The sequence below is a fragment of the Oratosquilla oratoria genome, chromosome 12 (genome assembly GCF_046742065.1).
Source record: "Oratosquilla oratoria isolate Oo_2021 chromosome 12, ASM4674206v1, whole genome shotgun sequence".
Lineage (NCBI taxonomy): Eukaryota > Metazoa > Arthropoda > Malacostraca > Stomatopoda > Squillidae > Oratosquilla > Oratosquilla oratoria.
Window position 1 is genome coordinate 7,743,718 of NC_134788.1, and position 15,577 is coordinate 7,759,294.

Genomic DNA, 15,577 nt, shown 5'->3' on the forward strand with positions numbered 1-15,577 from the left:
TTTGCCTCCTTTACTTTTTGCTTTACTTCTCTTTTCTTTGTACCTCTCATATGACTCCCTCGTCCTATTTTGTAACCAATCTGTGAAAGCTCGCTTCTTCTCTTCTACAACCTTCTTTGTTTCCTCATCCCACCATTCACTACCCTTTCTTCTATTTCCTCCTGTCCTTCTTGTTCCACACACCATCCTCGCACACTTTGTGACTCCCTCCTTGAACCATCCCCATTCCTCCTCCAAACCTAGCTCTACTCTATCCTTCACTCCCTCCCACTCCTCCTTCAGCTTCTTCTTGTACTCTTTCTCCTTTTCATCTTCATTTAAAGAGTTCACTCTAAGCACCTCCCTACCTTTTGTCCCTTTCCTCTTTCCCCATCTATCCTCCACTCTCAACTTACCTTCCACCAAAAAATTATCTGATATTCCCCCACCCTCTCCCCTTAGCACATGTACATCCTTAACTCTTCCTATCATAATCCTATTTACCACTACATAATCCATCAACGCTCTATCTACCACCCTTCCATCCACCACCCTCTCCCATGTGTACTTATGCTTGACTTTCTTCTGAAACACTGTATTTGCTATCATCAACTCTCTAGACACATTTCCACCATCAACTCTCCACTACGATTCTTTCCTGGAACTCCACATTTCCCAACCACTCCATCAATTGAACCATTTCCTACCCTAGTATTAAGGTCTCCCAGTACTATTACATTGACATTTCTTCCTAAATCCTCTATGCACTCATTTAAATCTATCCAAAAGGCCTCCCTTTCTTCTACACTCTTCTCACTGCCAGGCCCATATGCACTTACAAAGACCTACATCTCCTTTCCCAGTTTCACCTTCATCCACATTATCCTTGAGGAAACTTTCCACTCCACTACACATTTACCTATCTCTTCACTTACTAGAACAGCCACCCCTTCCTTCCCTCGCCCTCTCTTCACTCCTGATAACCTCCCACTTACACTCACCCTTCCCTTTCAACTTAGATTCACTCAAAGCCAACACGTCTATATTTCTTCTCACACACATACTACCTATCTCTTCCCTTTTACTCTCATCTGTACCACATCCACGCACATTAAAAGACCCAAACCTTAGGGTGCTGGTCCGAAAACTCCCAGACCCTCTTATGCCTTTTCTTTTTCGTTTAGGAATGTCCCCTGTGGGGCTACAAGGAGAAGGATGCCTAGTCCCACTCCACGTCCCTTTCTTCTCGCCTCTTACGATCCAAGTGGAAATACTTGGTGGCAGTATTCTTTTCCCCCACCACAGGGAATTCCCCCACATCAGAAAATGAATACTCAGAGAAATGGTACAGGACAGCAGCAAGGGGTTGGGGGACAGCACAACGGAGGGACAGTCGTAGTATAAAAGTGTCATCATTTCTCTATGAAGAGTTTTCCTCTATCATAGACAAAATGATATGTGGCTCTGGTCCGTAGGGGCGCCGCATATAGACCCTAAAGTATCAACTGCATGCTACTTTGCCACAATAACAAGCAGCCAATACCCCAACTAGGTAAATATTTCAATGTCAGACATGTGTATAAGCCAAGGTTGGTTTCTGTGTCTCTGGCCAGAAAGGGAAGGTATGGGATGGCCTGTGCCACATTATTAAACTTGTTTGAAAAAACAATTTCCCTTCATTAACACTGTCCTCTCCTGGTCAGCAGTGTGACTTTTGACAGACTTAATGAGATGGTACCCTAAAATCATGTGAAATGGCTTACAAGTTCACGAGTAAATAAAAAAATTCTTGCCCTACAAACCTCAGTGTCGAGTGTGTTTGGTCAATTCCAGCTGGTGTGACAGTACAGATAATGGCTGTCTTAGCATTACCCCCTAGAGATGCTTGAAGGATCCTCGTCAGTTTGGAGTCACGGAAGTTGATGAAGGTTCTGAAACAAGTTAAATGACAAATACAATATATATGGTCCATATAACTAATATTCTACAAAATATTTAATTAAAAACACATTGGTATTCTCTCTTGGTGATTATAATAAACATGAAGGCACCAAAACAAAAATTTTATGGGATTGGGCCTTTCTACAAAGGATTACAAAGGCGGAGCATGCCGACAGGAGACCTTTTGGTCCATATCTAGGTCGGATGCGAAAAAAATCATAATAATAAAATAATAAAAACTATAATGTAAATAACAAATAAAATACATAAATAAACACATAGGTATAGTTAAATAATAAACAAACAGGTAAATAGTAAATATTAATAGACATATAACTAATAATAAATGAAAATCACACAAATGATAACAAAACAAAAACAATATAAAATAGATTATAATCATTACAGCATCTTGCTTAGGTGTTTATCTAAATGATTCTTAAAGCTTCGAACTGAACTACATTGCACTACCTGTGCAGAAAGTTTATTCCATTCATTAACTACACGGTTGGCAAAGTTGTTTCTACCTACTTCCAAATTGAATCTATTTCCGGACAGTTCAAGACCATTGTTTCTTGTCTGATTCTCATTCAATGTGAAAATTTTGTCACTTTTGATGTTGTCAATTCCCTTTAAAATCTTAAAGACCTGTATCAAGTCACCTCTGAGTCTATGCTTTTTTAGGGAAAACAGATTCATCTGGGGTACTGGCTGCCTGTTATTGTGATGATACTTTATTATACTACAACTATCCCTCTGTCATGCTCTCCCCCTACTCTTAACCCATTAAACTGCGATGACAAGATTCTTGTCATTTGGTCAAATAAAACAAAAAATCATAAAACACCAAAATGTTTGATCAAACATTTTGGTGTTTTATGATTTTTTGTTTTATTTGACCAAATGACAAGAATCTTGTCATCAGAGTTTAGTGGGTTAATACTGTCCTGTAGTTCTGTACTATTTCTCTGAATATTCATTTCATTTTTTTGCTGAACCCTGTGATAGGAGAGAAGAATATTGCCACTGAATGTTCCCACTTGTGTAGTAAAAGGCGACAAAAACGGGACAGGGACAGGACTATGCATCGTTGCATCCTACTCTCTGTAGCCCCAAAGGGGGCATTCCTAAAAAAAGCTAAGGCATAAGAAGGTCTGGGAGGAGTTTTCCAACCAGAACCCTAAGGTTTGGGTCTTTTCATGTGCATGGATGTGGTACAGATGAGAGTAAAAGGGAAAAGATAGGCAGTATGTTTGTGAAAAGAAAGATGGATGTGTTGGCATTGAGTGAAACTAAGATGAAAGGGAAGAGCAAGTCTGAGTTTGGGAGTGTAGTTGGGAGGGTGTCAGGAGAGAAGGGGTGGCTATACTAGTAAGTGAAGAGATAGATAAATGTGTGGTGGAGTGGGAGGTTTCTTCAAGGATAATGTGGATAGATTTGAACAAGTGCATAGAGGGTTTAGGGAGAAATGTCAATGTAATGGTATTGGGAGATCTTAATACTAGGGTAGGAAATGAACCAATAGACTGAATGGTTGAGAAGTGTGGAGTTCCAGAAAAAAAATTGTTGTGGAGAGTTGATGATAGCAAACATAGTGTTTGGGAAGAATGTCTAGCATAAATACACATGGGAGAGGGTGGTGGAGGGGTGGTAGATAGGGCTTTAATGGACTACATAGTGATAACCAGGAGAGGAGTAGGAAAGAGTAGAAAGAGTTTTAGATGTACATGTTCTTAGGAGAGTGGAGGAATATTGGGTACTTCTTTGGTGGAAGGTAAGTTGAGAGTGGACGATAGATGGAGAGAGAGGAAAAGGACACAAGGTAGGGAGGTGCTTAAGAGTAAATTGCTTAAAAGAGAAAGAAAAGGAGGAGTACATGAAGAAGCTGAGAGAGGAGTGGGAGGGAGTAAAGGATAGAGTAACACTAGGAGTGGAGGGGGAATGAAGATGGTTCAAGGAGGGAGTCACAAGGTGTGCAAAGATGGTATGTGGAACAAGGAGGATGGGAGAAAGTAGAATGAAGGGTAGTGAGTGGTGGATGAAGCAAAGAGGGTTGTAGAAGAGAGGTGAGCATTCACAGATTGGTTACAAATGGGATGAGAGAATCATATGAGAGGTACAATGAAACGAAGTAAAGCACAAGGTAAAGGAGGCAAAGAGGAGAGCAGATGTGAAATTGGGTAAGAGTATGACAGAAAATTTTGAAGGTTATTAAAAGATATTTTGGAAGGAAATTAAAATAGAAATAGGAGGCAAATCAAGTAGAGAGGAAAAGGTAAAAGGTGCAGATGGAGAATTGATAATGGAAGAGAAGGCAGTAAAATGAAGATGGGCAGTGTATTTCAGGGAGTTGCTAAATGTGAGGGAGGATAGGGAGGTGAAAGGTAGTTGCAATGGGAAGCACTAAGAAAATGACAGTGATGAGTGAAGAAAATGGAGGAGAAATAAAGAAAGATGAAGTGAAGGCAGTTGTTAAGTTGATGAGAGCAGCTAAGGCACCTGGTCTGTATCAATGTCATGCAGCATGTCTAAAAAAGGGAGGTACAGTGACTGTGGGCTGGCCGGTGAAGTTGTTTATTGTCTAAAAGAAGAGTTCTGAAAGACTGGAGGAGGGCCTGTATAGTTCCATATAACAAGAGAAAAGGAGACAAACGTGAGTTTAGTAGATTCAGAGGGATCTGTTTGTTGAATGTAGGTTGGAAGGCTTCTGGGAAGGTTTTGATTGAGAGGATTAGGAGAGGAACAGAGGGAGTAATTGGTGAGGAACAGTGTGGGTTTAGGACAGGCAGGGGTTGCATGGATCAGATTTTTGTGGTAAGGCAGATATATGAGAAAACTTTAGGAAAAGGTAAGGATGTCTTTTGGGCCTTTATGGATTTGGAAAAGGCTTATGCCAGGGTAGACAGGAAGGCACTGTGGGAGGTAATGCAGATATATGGGATAGGAGGAAAGCTGTTGAGAGCAGTCAAGAGTTTTTATGAGTGGTAGAGCCTATGTTAGAATTAGAAAGGGAGAGAGCAAGTGGTTTGATGTAAAGGTGAAACTTTGCAAGGGATACATTACATCCCCTTGGCTGTTCAACTTATACATGGATGGGGTAGTGCAAGAGGTAAATGCAAGGGTAATAGGCCGGGGATTGAAGATGGTTAAAGAAAAATGGAGCAAGATGGGAGATAAGTCAGTTCTTGTTTGCGGATGACACTGCGCTTGTGACACGATCAGAGGAGGAATTAAGGAAGTTAGTGACGGAGTTTGGGAAGGTGTCCTAAACCCACACTGTTCCTCACCAATTACTCCCTGTCTTCCTCTCCTAATCCTCTCAATCAAGACCTTCCCATAAGCCTTCCCAACAACACTCAACAAACTGATCCCTCTGAAACTACTACACTCACACTTGTCCCCTTTTCCCTTGTAAAGTGGAACTATATAGGTACTCCTCCAGTTTTCTGGTACTCTACTCACTTTAAGACAAACATTAAACAACCTCACCAGCCAGTCCACTATCATTGTACCTCCCTTTAGACACTTCTCATGACATCCATCCAATCCCGGTGCTTTACCTGCTCTCATCATTTTAATAACTGCTTTCACCTCATCTTTCCTTATTCTCCTCGATTTTACTCATTCATCAGTCATTCTCTAAGTGCTTCCCACTGTAACTACCTTTCCCCATCCTCCTCCACATCTAGCAGCTCCCTAAAATACTCTGCTCATCTTCCTCTTACTGCTGTCCCTTCCATTATCACCTCTCCATCTGCACCTTTTAATTTTTCTTCTATACTTGATTCATCTCTTCTTCCTCTCTTAATTTCTTTCCAAAACATCTTTTTATTACTTAATAAATGAATAAAACAAACTACTTACTCTCCATCACTAAGTTGTGAGATAACACGCCCTAACATAAACAAGGACTTGTTGATGAAGCCGCCTTCTTTAAGCCGATCGCCTGTGGCACCAGTCTGTGATACGTTTTCAGACCCAGCGAGATCAACCAGATTCAGATGCGAGACAGTAACAGCTGAATCTTCAGACTCCAGGCCATCCCCTCGCTCACGAGACTCTATGATCTGGAAATAGTGAAAAATTAAATTACTGCTAACATCAACATTCATGGCCCACTGGAGGACCACTAGTCCATCCCTTGGGGAATGATACAGCCTCATTATCTAACCATGATAGCTTAATCAAGTTTGGTAAGGGGTGAGTGTATTTACCTAACTGTATCTTATGGGAAGGGGAGTTATGCTCTTGGTGTTCCGTCTTTGTATCTTGCAGTGTCTAGTTTGCTCTCTTAACCCCTTCCATACGGTGCCGCACACGTAGGCGTCATGAGGAGCAAGTGGATTCGCGACGCTGCCATATCGGCGTCTTGATTATATTTATTGTAGTCGCCCCTGTTTTTACATTCTCCCAAATGTGCCCTGAATCCCATTCTCTGTGGTTTTCAAAGCGGCGACTATATTTTATGATGCGAATATTATTACGTTACGTCATACGGCTGGCATTGGCTGCTGCCCGCGAGATTTAAGTCCCGTACTGAAGTGGTTAAATTTGTGTATGGTTTTTGCACACACTATTGTTTTGTCCAGATATCTACCACTTTTTTTTTTTTTATGTCCTCTTGGGTTTCTCATCCCAATTTCTCTTCTATAACTATCCTGAGTTTTTTTTTTTTTTCATATCCTCTTGGGTTTCTCTTGTCCCAATTTAGTAAATCCTATCAAGGACTTCCATGCCTTTCATGATGCAGTGTGTGTATAGCCCAACTACAGTAAACCTTTGATATGGGGACAGGTGTTTGTCATTATATCCGAAGATCCATTATAACTGAGGATCCATTATATCCGATGGAAATACCAGACAGATCCATTATACCCTGAAGTTTGTCCAATATTAGAAATTAGTAGGATTAGATATTGCAATAAACCCTCAATACAACACACAATATGGGGACAGGGGTTTGTCATTACATCCAAAGATCCATTATAACCGAAGATCCCTCGATATAACAGACAAAAATCTGTTATAGCAAGGGTTTGTGCAGTTAGATTTTTTGTTCATTATATCAGATATCCGGTATATCGAGATCCATTATATCGGGAGTTTACTGTAGTGTGTGGGGTTGGAGCTATGCTCATAGAATCCTGTCTCTATATATATATATATATCCACTTATCAAATTTCTATGCTGTTTCCTGGATTATTTCCCCTCTGTCCATGTTGCCACTGGCGGCAAAGGTTGAGGTGACAACAGTAAGTTGGACCAAGGGTATGGTTTATATCAAATTCCACACTAAAGAGTCTTCTGTGAGGGGCACCATCCTAGCCTCCTGACAGGGGTAGTTCACAACATTAAACCTCACAATCACCATTTCTTCCTCTAAGCATGTTTCACATAGTAAAGCATCCATTTGGAAAGTTATACTTCTTGATCTTTTGCTGGCCTCTTGTTCTTTCATACTAGTAGAGCCTCTCCACTCTTTTTTTTTTCTACTCCTTTTTCTGCTCAAAATATTGTTATCATATCTCACTTCCCTCCTTCAATGCGGGTAGTTCAAGCTCTTCTAGTCTCTCTTCATATCTCTTATCACCCAGCGATGGGATCATCTAGGTTGCCACTCTTTGTAATAATTTTTTTTTTTTTTTTGCTTTTCTCTTTGTGGTAGCCTTGCCACCATTACACAGCCATTAATTAACCCATTAAACTCCGATGACAAGATTCTTGTCATTTGGTCAAATAAAACAAAAAATCATAAAACACCAAAATGTTTGATCAAACATTTTGGTGTTTTATGATTTTTTGTTTTATTTGACCAAATGACAAGAATCTTGTCATTGGAGTTTAATGGGTTAACCACGTGTTGAAATGCCACTCTTACATTCATTAGGAGTTCATGTTTCTCCAATTGTTCTATTTATCTTCTCTTTTTCTGCATGATGGGATGGAGAGGGGGGTTGCAGATTAAAGGAACTGCCTTGTTGTGGATGTGCTGTGTCTTGCTACATAGCTTTTGACCCACGGCAGTGGGTGAGATGCAGGAATGACCAGTCATCTAGGAGGAGCCATGAAAAGAGGGAAGGAGGGAGGGAGGGATGGTGAATGGGAGTGGAGTGGGTGGAGATGAAATGGGTGGGAATGGATTTATGCCTCTGACTTTGGCTACCTCCCTTGTAAGGGGGAAAAAGTCCTTGGTCCAACTTGATCATGTCAGGATTCAAACTGCCATGACTTTGACCTTCGCCACAAGTATCAATGCTCTAGCACACTTCGCCATACTTATCTAATGAATCGAGAGGGTTTGTGGGCTCCTATACAAAACAGAGCTGATCATTTTCATGTGCTCTTCTATGGGGAAGGATTTTGGTTTCTGTGTGCCGATGTTCTACAGTCATAGATGCCTCTTATTACAACACCATATATGGAATGTTTTAAGGCAATAAAGTTGCTACATTACAACATATCTTTACATACACTCAATCAAAATTATTTGAACACCCTTTTAAGGGATTTTTTTTTTTATCAACTTACAGGTTATGGGGAGATGGGAATGGCAAAATTCGATTACATAAACATGACAAAACACACATCTTACCAGCTAAAACACAAACTTACCAGCTAAAATGCAAATTTACCAGCTAAAATGCAAATTTACCAGCTAAAATGCAAATTTACCAGCTAAAATGCAAACTTACCAGTCTAAAAATAGAGTGTGATCTTGAGCTTCTTTCGTTCATATTTGTGCTGCCAACATGTCTATATTTATCACCTTTCTTAATCAGGTTGAGGAGCTGTGAAAGACAGGAGAAAATGGTTCGAAATTATACAACTATATCAAGTGAATCTATCCATACACCAAAATGCTTCTCTCAGTCAAGGTGAATGCAATTACTAAAACAAATTTGGGAGGCAACTTTCATATTTTTGAAGGTTCTTGTATTTCACTTTATATCTTAAAATTTTTGGACACTGAACGGTGTACGGAGCAGACTTGGAACTTATGGGAGGAAGAAAGAAACCTAAAAGTATTTAAGATGAAATGTTTGAGAAATATGGTGGAAGGGGAGGTTACAAAGATGGGCAGAGTGAGAAATGATGACACAAGGCTGGTAGGCAGAGTTGATAATGATACTAGTGGGGTACGTGTACCAATGGAGACGCACTTGCCCTATGCAGACGCATTTGACACAAAAAAATTCTACCTACCGATGGTGAATAGATAGGAGCATAACTATAGGCTCAAAAAATCACATTATGAGGGGATTAACCCATTAAACTCCGATGACAAGATTCTTGTCATTTGGTCAAATAGAACAAAAAATCATATAACACCAAAATGTTTGATCAAACATTTTGGTGTTTTATGATTTTTTGTTCTATTTGACCAAATGACAAGAATCTTGTCATCGGAGTTTAATGTGTTAAGAAGTGATTTTTTTGAGCCTATAATTATGCTCCTATCTATTCACCATTGGCATGTAGAAGTTTTTTTGTGTAATTGAGTCTGCATAGGGCAAGTGTGTCTCCATTGGTATGCGTACCCTATGTTTATTTTCTTACTGATTCTCACTCTCAGGATCTACATGAATTGAAGGGCATGTGAGTATATATACACAGAATAATCCTACTTACTTGTGCCTCCTGAATAACACACATTTCTTTCAAATCTGCGACATAAACAATCCCAGCACCATCTTCTCTTATAGAGAGCCCTTTGTTCCGGCATTCTTTACCACCTAACAAATCAGTAATATTTTCGTTATAGATTTCCATGTATGAAGCCCTGGAAGAACAAAACATACACATTAATGTATTGAATCGTACTGATTTTTAGGCTACATGCATACTTATTCACGAGTTTAAATGACAAATATTCCCACCCCAAATTAGACATTGCAGATATACATATATATATATATATATATAGATAGATATATATATATATATATATATATATATATATATATATATATATATATAATGATTTGGATAATTCATTTTGATATCAAGAAACTCCCCCCTATCAGGAGGCTAGGACACTGTCCCTTGTAGAGGACTTTGTAGCATGGAATTTAATGAACCCTGCCCTTGGTCTAACTCGCTGGTGGCAGGGTTTGAACCGCCCTCACCTTGAACTCTGCCACAAGTAGCAATGCCCTAAACCACTCAGCCAGTGAGCAACATATAATATACAGTAAACCCTTGATACAATGAACCTCATCAAACCTAATTTCGGGTGAAGAATCCATTTTGTAACGGCTACAATTCCCTCAGTAGACTGATCAAATGTTCGGTTTATCCAACAAGTGAAAGCCGACTGAACGTGCTGGCAACACTATGCATGTATGCATGACCGAACACAGCTCAAGGTGTGGCAACACAGCATCCCTTCCTTGTTTGAGGAATGCAACAGTCAAAAATACTTTAATCTAATTACCTTATTACTTATATTACATTAATTAAGCCATGTATCACTAAAGATGTACATACATATACTGAGTGTTTTTTCCCCCTTACAAGGAAGGTCGCCAAAAACATAAGGTATGACCCCACTCCCATCCATTTCATCCCCACCCACTCCACTCCCACTCACCACCTCTCCCTCCCTCCCTCTTTTCTTGACTCCTCCTGGATGATGGGAAAGCCACCCACTTTAAACATACATGTTACTGAATGCTTCATTGTATAAACCAACTCGGTCAGTTTATATGGCATTATTCTGACCATCTTGTAAACTAAATTTTCTGATAAATCATCAGGCATCTCCCTACAATTAGTTTGGTTTTTAACCCATTTAACTCTGATGACAAGATTCTTGTCATTTGGTCAAATAAAACAAAAAATCATAAAACACCAAAATGTTTGATCAAACATTTTGGTGTTTTATGATTTTTTGTTTTATTTGACCAAATGACAAGAATCTTGTCATCGGAGTTTAATGGGTTAAAGGGTTTATTGTATAACAATAATAATAAATAAATGAATAAATAAATCAATCAATAAACAGAAATACAGTAATCCCACCCATATATAGCCAAATTGGGCAAATGGGTATTTGGACTTTTTAAGTATTCAAATTTGAGGTAAAATTACTCCTTCAATCTGCACTTCAACACTCATACTAAACTTTCATTTCTCAAGAAATTTAACATATAATACACATAAATTGTGTATTAATGGCAGCTTGAACATGAAAATGATTACTGTAAATACTCTGCATGAGGTGGAATGGGTGAGGGGATGGGGGGTGAGGTAGTATGTGTGAGCAAAATTTGACGCACCCCAATGGGATTTCTCCCCATCTTCTCCTTTTACGCATGGGGGGATGGAGAGGGGGAGGGGGTCGCCAATTTAATGAAGCGGCCTTGCTGTGGATGTGCTGTGACTTGCGACACTGCCTCTGACCCAGGGCAGTGGACAAGGTGCAGGGATGACCCGTCATCCAGGAGGTGCTAAGATAAGAGGGAGGGTGGAGGGGAGTGGAGTGTATTTAGGGAGGGTGGAGGGGAGTGGAGTGTATTTAGGGATGGAATGGGTGGGAATGATTTTATGCCTTTTTCTTTTTGGCTCCCTCCCTTGAAAGGGGGAAAAAGCCTTGGTATATGTATGTATGTACTCTACACACATACCAAATGGCCTTTCCTTTACAAATATATTAATAAACAAATCTAAACAAGGGGAAAATATAAAATCACAAGAACCCAACTTTGTATCCAATGTCTGGGAATGTATGAGGTAACCTACAAATAAAAATCTGAAATGTATTTGCATCTACATACCAAAGGCTTCTTCCCCCCACATAATGAAGGCAGCCAAACAAGGCACATATTTTAACACCCAACTGCTTCCATTTTAACCCATTCAACTCCGATGACAAGATGTCTTGTCATTTGGTCAAATAAAACAAAAAATCATAATAAAACAACAAAATGTTTGATGATCAAACAGCACCAGAAAAATATGACGTCATCAGTCCTCCTCTTCGAGGAGGACTGATGACGTCATATTTTTCTGGTGCTGTTTGATCATCAAACATTTTGTTGTTTTATTATGATTTTTTGTTTTATTTGACCAAATGACAAGACATCTTGTCATCGGAGTTGAATGGGTTAAAAACCTCTGAGCTGGGACCAAGGACGGGTCCTGCAAGATGGACAGCGAAGGTATCCATTTTCAAAACTCATCAACCCCTTCACCTCCATCAGGAGGTGCAGCCCTGAGGGGCTGACATTTGATCTCTGGACTGGGCCCAAGAACTCTCTTTATCAACTGGAATGAGGGAATATGTGTGAGAAATAATTTAATGCAGTCCAAAGGGATTTCTCCCTGTCTTCTTTTCTGCATGAGGGGAAAGAGAGTGGGGATCACCAATTTAATGAAGCAGCCTTGCTGTGGATGTGCTGTGCCTTGCGACACTGCCTCTGACCCAGGGCAGTGGGTGACATGCAAGGATAACCCATCATCCAGGAGGTGCCAGGAGGGAGGGAAGAGGGTGGAGGGGAGTGGAGTATGACAGGGATGGAATGGGTGGGAGTGGTTTTTATGCCTTTGTTTTTTGGCTACCTCCCTTATAAGGGGAAAAAAGCCTTTGCTATATGTAACTGTATCAATTCCTTTTTCATACATGGGGAGCTGACAACCAGCAACTGCCCTCCTCTCCCTACCAGGTTGAGCTGGTGACATGGATATGGTCTCACAGTAATTTAACACAGACCAATCCAAAATTTCTTCCAAGATAGATGTTTGGGAGGTTCTGAGGATTGTTGGTAGCCACTGTGGCATTATGGGCTTTCCCCTTAGTGAAACTTGAGGCAACAACTAATTAACCGATTGATTGATCTAAATCTGAGCTGTTCATCTCTAAGATATTCGACCCATTGTGCTGGTCAATGATACAGTCCTATAGTTCAGGGGTGCATCCTTTCTTCTGCCTTTATAAATTGGTACTACATTTGCACTTTTCCAATCAAGTGGCACTATTCTTTCTTTTAATGAACATATAACAAGACAATCTTGTCCACCAGTTGTTCCCTACATTCTTGAAATATCCAGCCTAAGATCCCATCAGGTCGTAAAGTTTGTCTCGCATCCAATAATCCCTAAAGATTGAGTACTTACTTTACTTGTACATTTATATTTTCAAAGCCCTTACATTAGGTGAAGACTGAAAGTAAATATGGATAAAAGCAAGGTGATGAGATTACAAGGGGAGAGGGTGGCAGCAAGATGGAGAGAGGCTTGAGGAAATGAATTGTGTTAAGTACCATATTTGGGGTGAATGTAGCAGGGAACAGAGGAGTGGGGTGGAGGTAAACTGTAGAGTGAAAGAAGCAAGTAAATGTCTTTGTGATTGAAAAGTATGAGCAGAAATAGGCATAAGAGAATGGATGCAAAGAGAAAATTATATACAGAAATGATTGTGCCTATGAAACAGTATGGATGAAGACTTGTAATTCAAAAGAGACAGAAGTTTAAATGATAATTTCAATGTGTGTTAAAGAATGGTTACAGTAAAAAATGCAGAGGTGAGGCAATCAACAGATGTTAGAGGAGAGCTGTCCAATAGGACAGACCAGAGGATTTGAGGTAGTTTGGGCATATGTAAAGAACAAAAAATTGGAAGTATAGAAAGATGCGGAGTGAGGTCAAAAGGGATACCAATAATGAGACAGATGGATAGGATAAAATAGAGCTTTGGGTGCACATTGTGTGTCAATAGAGCAGGGCAGAGATAGTGCAAGGGACAGGAAGATTATAAAAGAATGATTCTGTCTAAAGGGATATTCTCTGCACCTGCTCCATTCATGAACTGACCAGGGGAGGCAGGAACTTGACATATGGTAAAATACACAACAAAGTAATGTCATAGCACATAGATAAAATTATACTAATGACCTACACTTGGAGAAGAATAGGTGAAGGTAAAGAGATCCATATATTTCGATCACTATCTGATCCTCTTCAGCAGATGTGTGACATCCTTCTCTCCACTCTGTAACACATCTGCTGAAGAGGATCACAGATAGTGATCGAAATATGCGGATCTCTTTACTTTCACCTATTCTTCTCCGAAAGTGGGTTATTAGTATAATATGGTAAAATGATGAGGATAAACTAGCTTCAGCTGTTGGGTCTTACTCATGCAGGGCAACTTTCAATCCCAAAGGTGCCAAGATATGCGGGTGTGATAAATGGGTCTTTTAATGTAGGTATGAGTGCATAGGAGATGGTTAAAGAAAATGGAGAAAAGTGGGAGGTGAGCCAGCTGTTGTTTGCGGACGACACTGCGCTTGTGGCAGGGTCAGAGGAGGGATTGAGGAAGCTGGTGGCAGAGTTTGGGAGAGTATGTGATAGAAGAAAGCTAAAGATAAATGTAGGTAAAAGTAAGGTGATGAGATGTACAAGGGGTGAAAGTGGCAGTAGACTGGAAGTGAACATTAAGGGAGAGCAACTGGAGGAAGTGGATAGTTTTAGATACTTGGGTGCAAGTGTAGCAGGAAAAGGTGGAGTGAAGGTGGAGGTAGAATGTAGATTGAGAGAAGCGAGTAAATGCCTTGGTGGATTAAAGAGTGTAATGAGGAATAGACATTTGGGAATGGATGCGAAGAGGAGACTGTATGTATGTATGAGTGCATAGAGGATTTAGGAAGAAATGTCAATGTAATAGTACTGGGAGACCTTAATGCTAGGGTAGGAAATGGTCCAATCGATGGAGTAGTTGGGAAATGTGGAGTTCCAGGAAAGAATCGTAGTGGAGAGTTGATGGTGGAAATGTGTCTAGAAAGAGAGTTGATGATAGCAAATACAATCTTTCGGAAGGAAGTCTAGCATAAGTACACATGGGAGAGGGTGGTGGTGGGAAGGGTGGTAGAGCGCTAATGGATTATGTAGTGGTATATAGGATTATGATAGGAAGAGTTAAGGATGTACATGTGCTAAGGGGAGAGGGTGGGGGAATATCAGATCATTTTTTGGTGGAAGGTAAGTTGAGAGTGGAGGATAGATGGAGAAAGAGGAAAGGGACAAAAGGTAGGGAGGTTCTTAGAGTGAACTCTTTGAATGAAAAGGAAAAGGAGTACGAAAAGAAGCTGAAGGAGTGGGAGGGAGTGAAGGATAGAGTAGAGCTAGGTGTGGAGGAGGAATGGGGATGATTCAAGGAGGGGTCATAAAGTGTGCGAGGATGGTGTGTGGAACAAGAAGGACAGGGGGAAATAGAAGAAAGGGTAGTGAATGGTGGGATAAGTAAACAAAGAAGGTTGTAGTAGAGAAGAAGTGAGCTTTCACAGATTGGTTACAAAATAGGACAAGGAGAGTATATGTGAAATGGGGTAAGAGTATGACAGAAAATTTTGAAAGTAATAAAAAGATGTTTTGGAAAGAAATTAAGAGAGGAAGAGGGGGTGAATCAAGTAGAGAAGAAAAGGTAAAAGGTGCAGATGGAGAGATGATAATGGAAGAGAAGGCAGTAAGGGGAAGATGGGCAGAATATTTTAGGGAGTTGCTTAATGTGAAGGAGGATAGGGAAGGAAAGATAGCTGCAGTGGGAAATGCTAAGAAAATGAGAGTGATGAGTGAGGAGAATGGAGGAGAAATAAGGAAGGATGAGGTGAAGGCAGTTGTTAAGATGATGAAAGCAGGTAAGGCACCTGGTCTGGATGG

The 15,577-nt window shown here is 40.2% G+C and overlaps 1 protein-coding gene across 1 annotated transcript in view; it reads right to left on the bottom strand.

The window, feature by feature from the left end:
- Window positions 1-15,577, bottom strand: part of LOC143030935 (uncharacterized) — a 138,708-nt gene that overhangs the window by 108,109 nt on the left and 15,022 nt on the right. The window contains exons 5-8 of the mRNA XM_076194215.1: window positions 9,551-9,701; window positions 8,614-8,709; window positions 5,785-5,987; window positions 1,782-1,910 (exon numbers count right to left, since the gene is read on the bottom strand). Coding sequence (XP_076050330.1) covers window positions 1,782-1,910; window positions 5,785-5,987; window positions 8,614-8,709; window positions 9,551-9,701 — 579 coding nt within the window. The remainder of the gene's footprint in view (window positions 1-1,781; window positions 1,911-5,784; window positions 5,988-8,613; window positions 8,710-9,550; window positions 9,702-15,577) is intronic.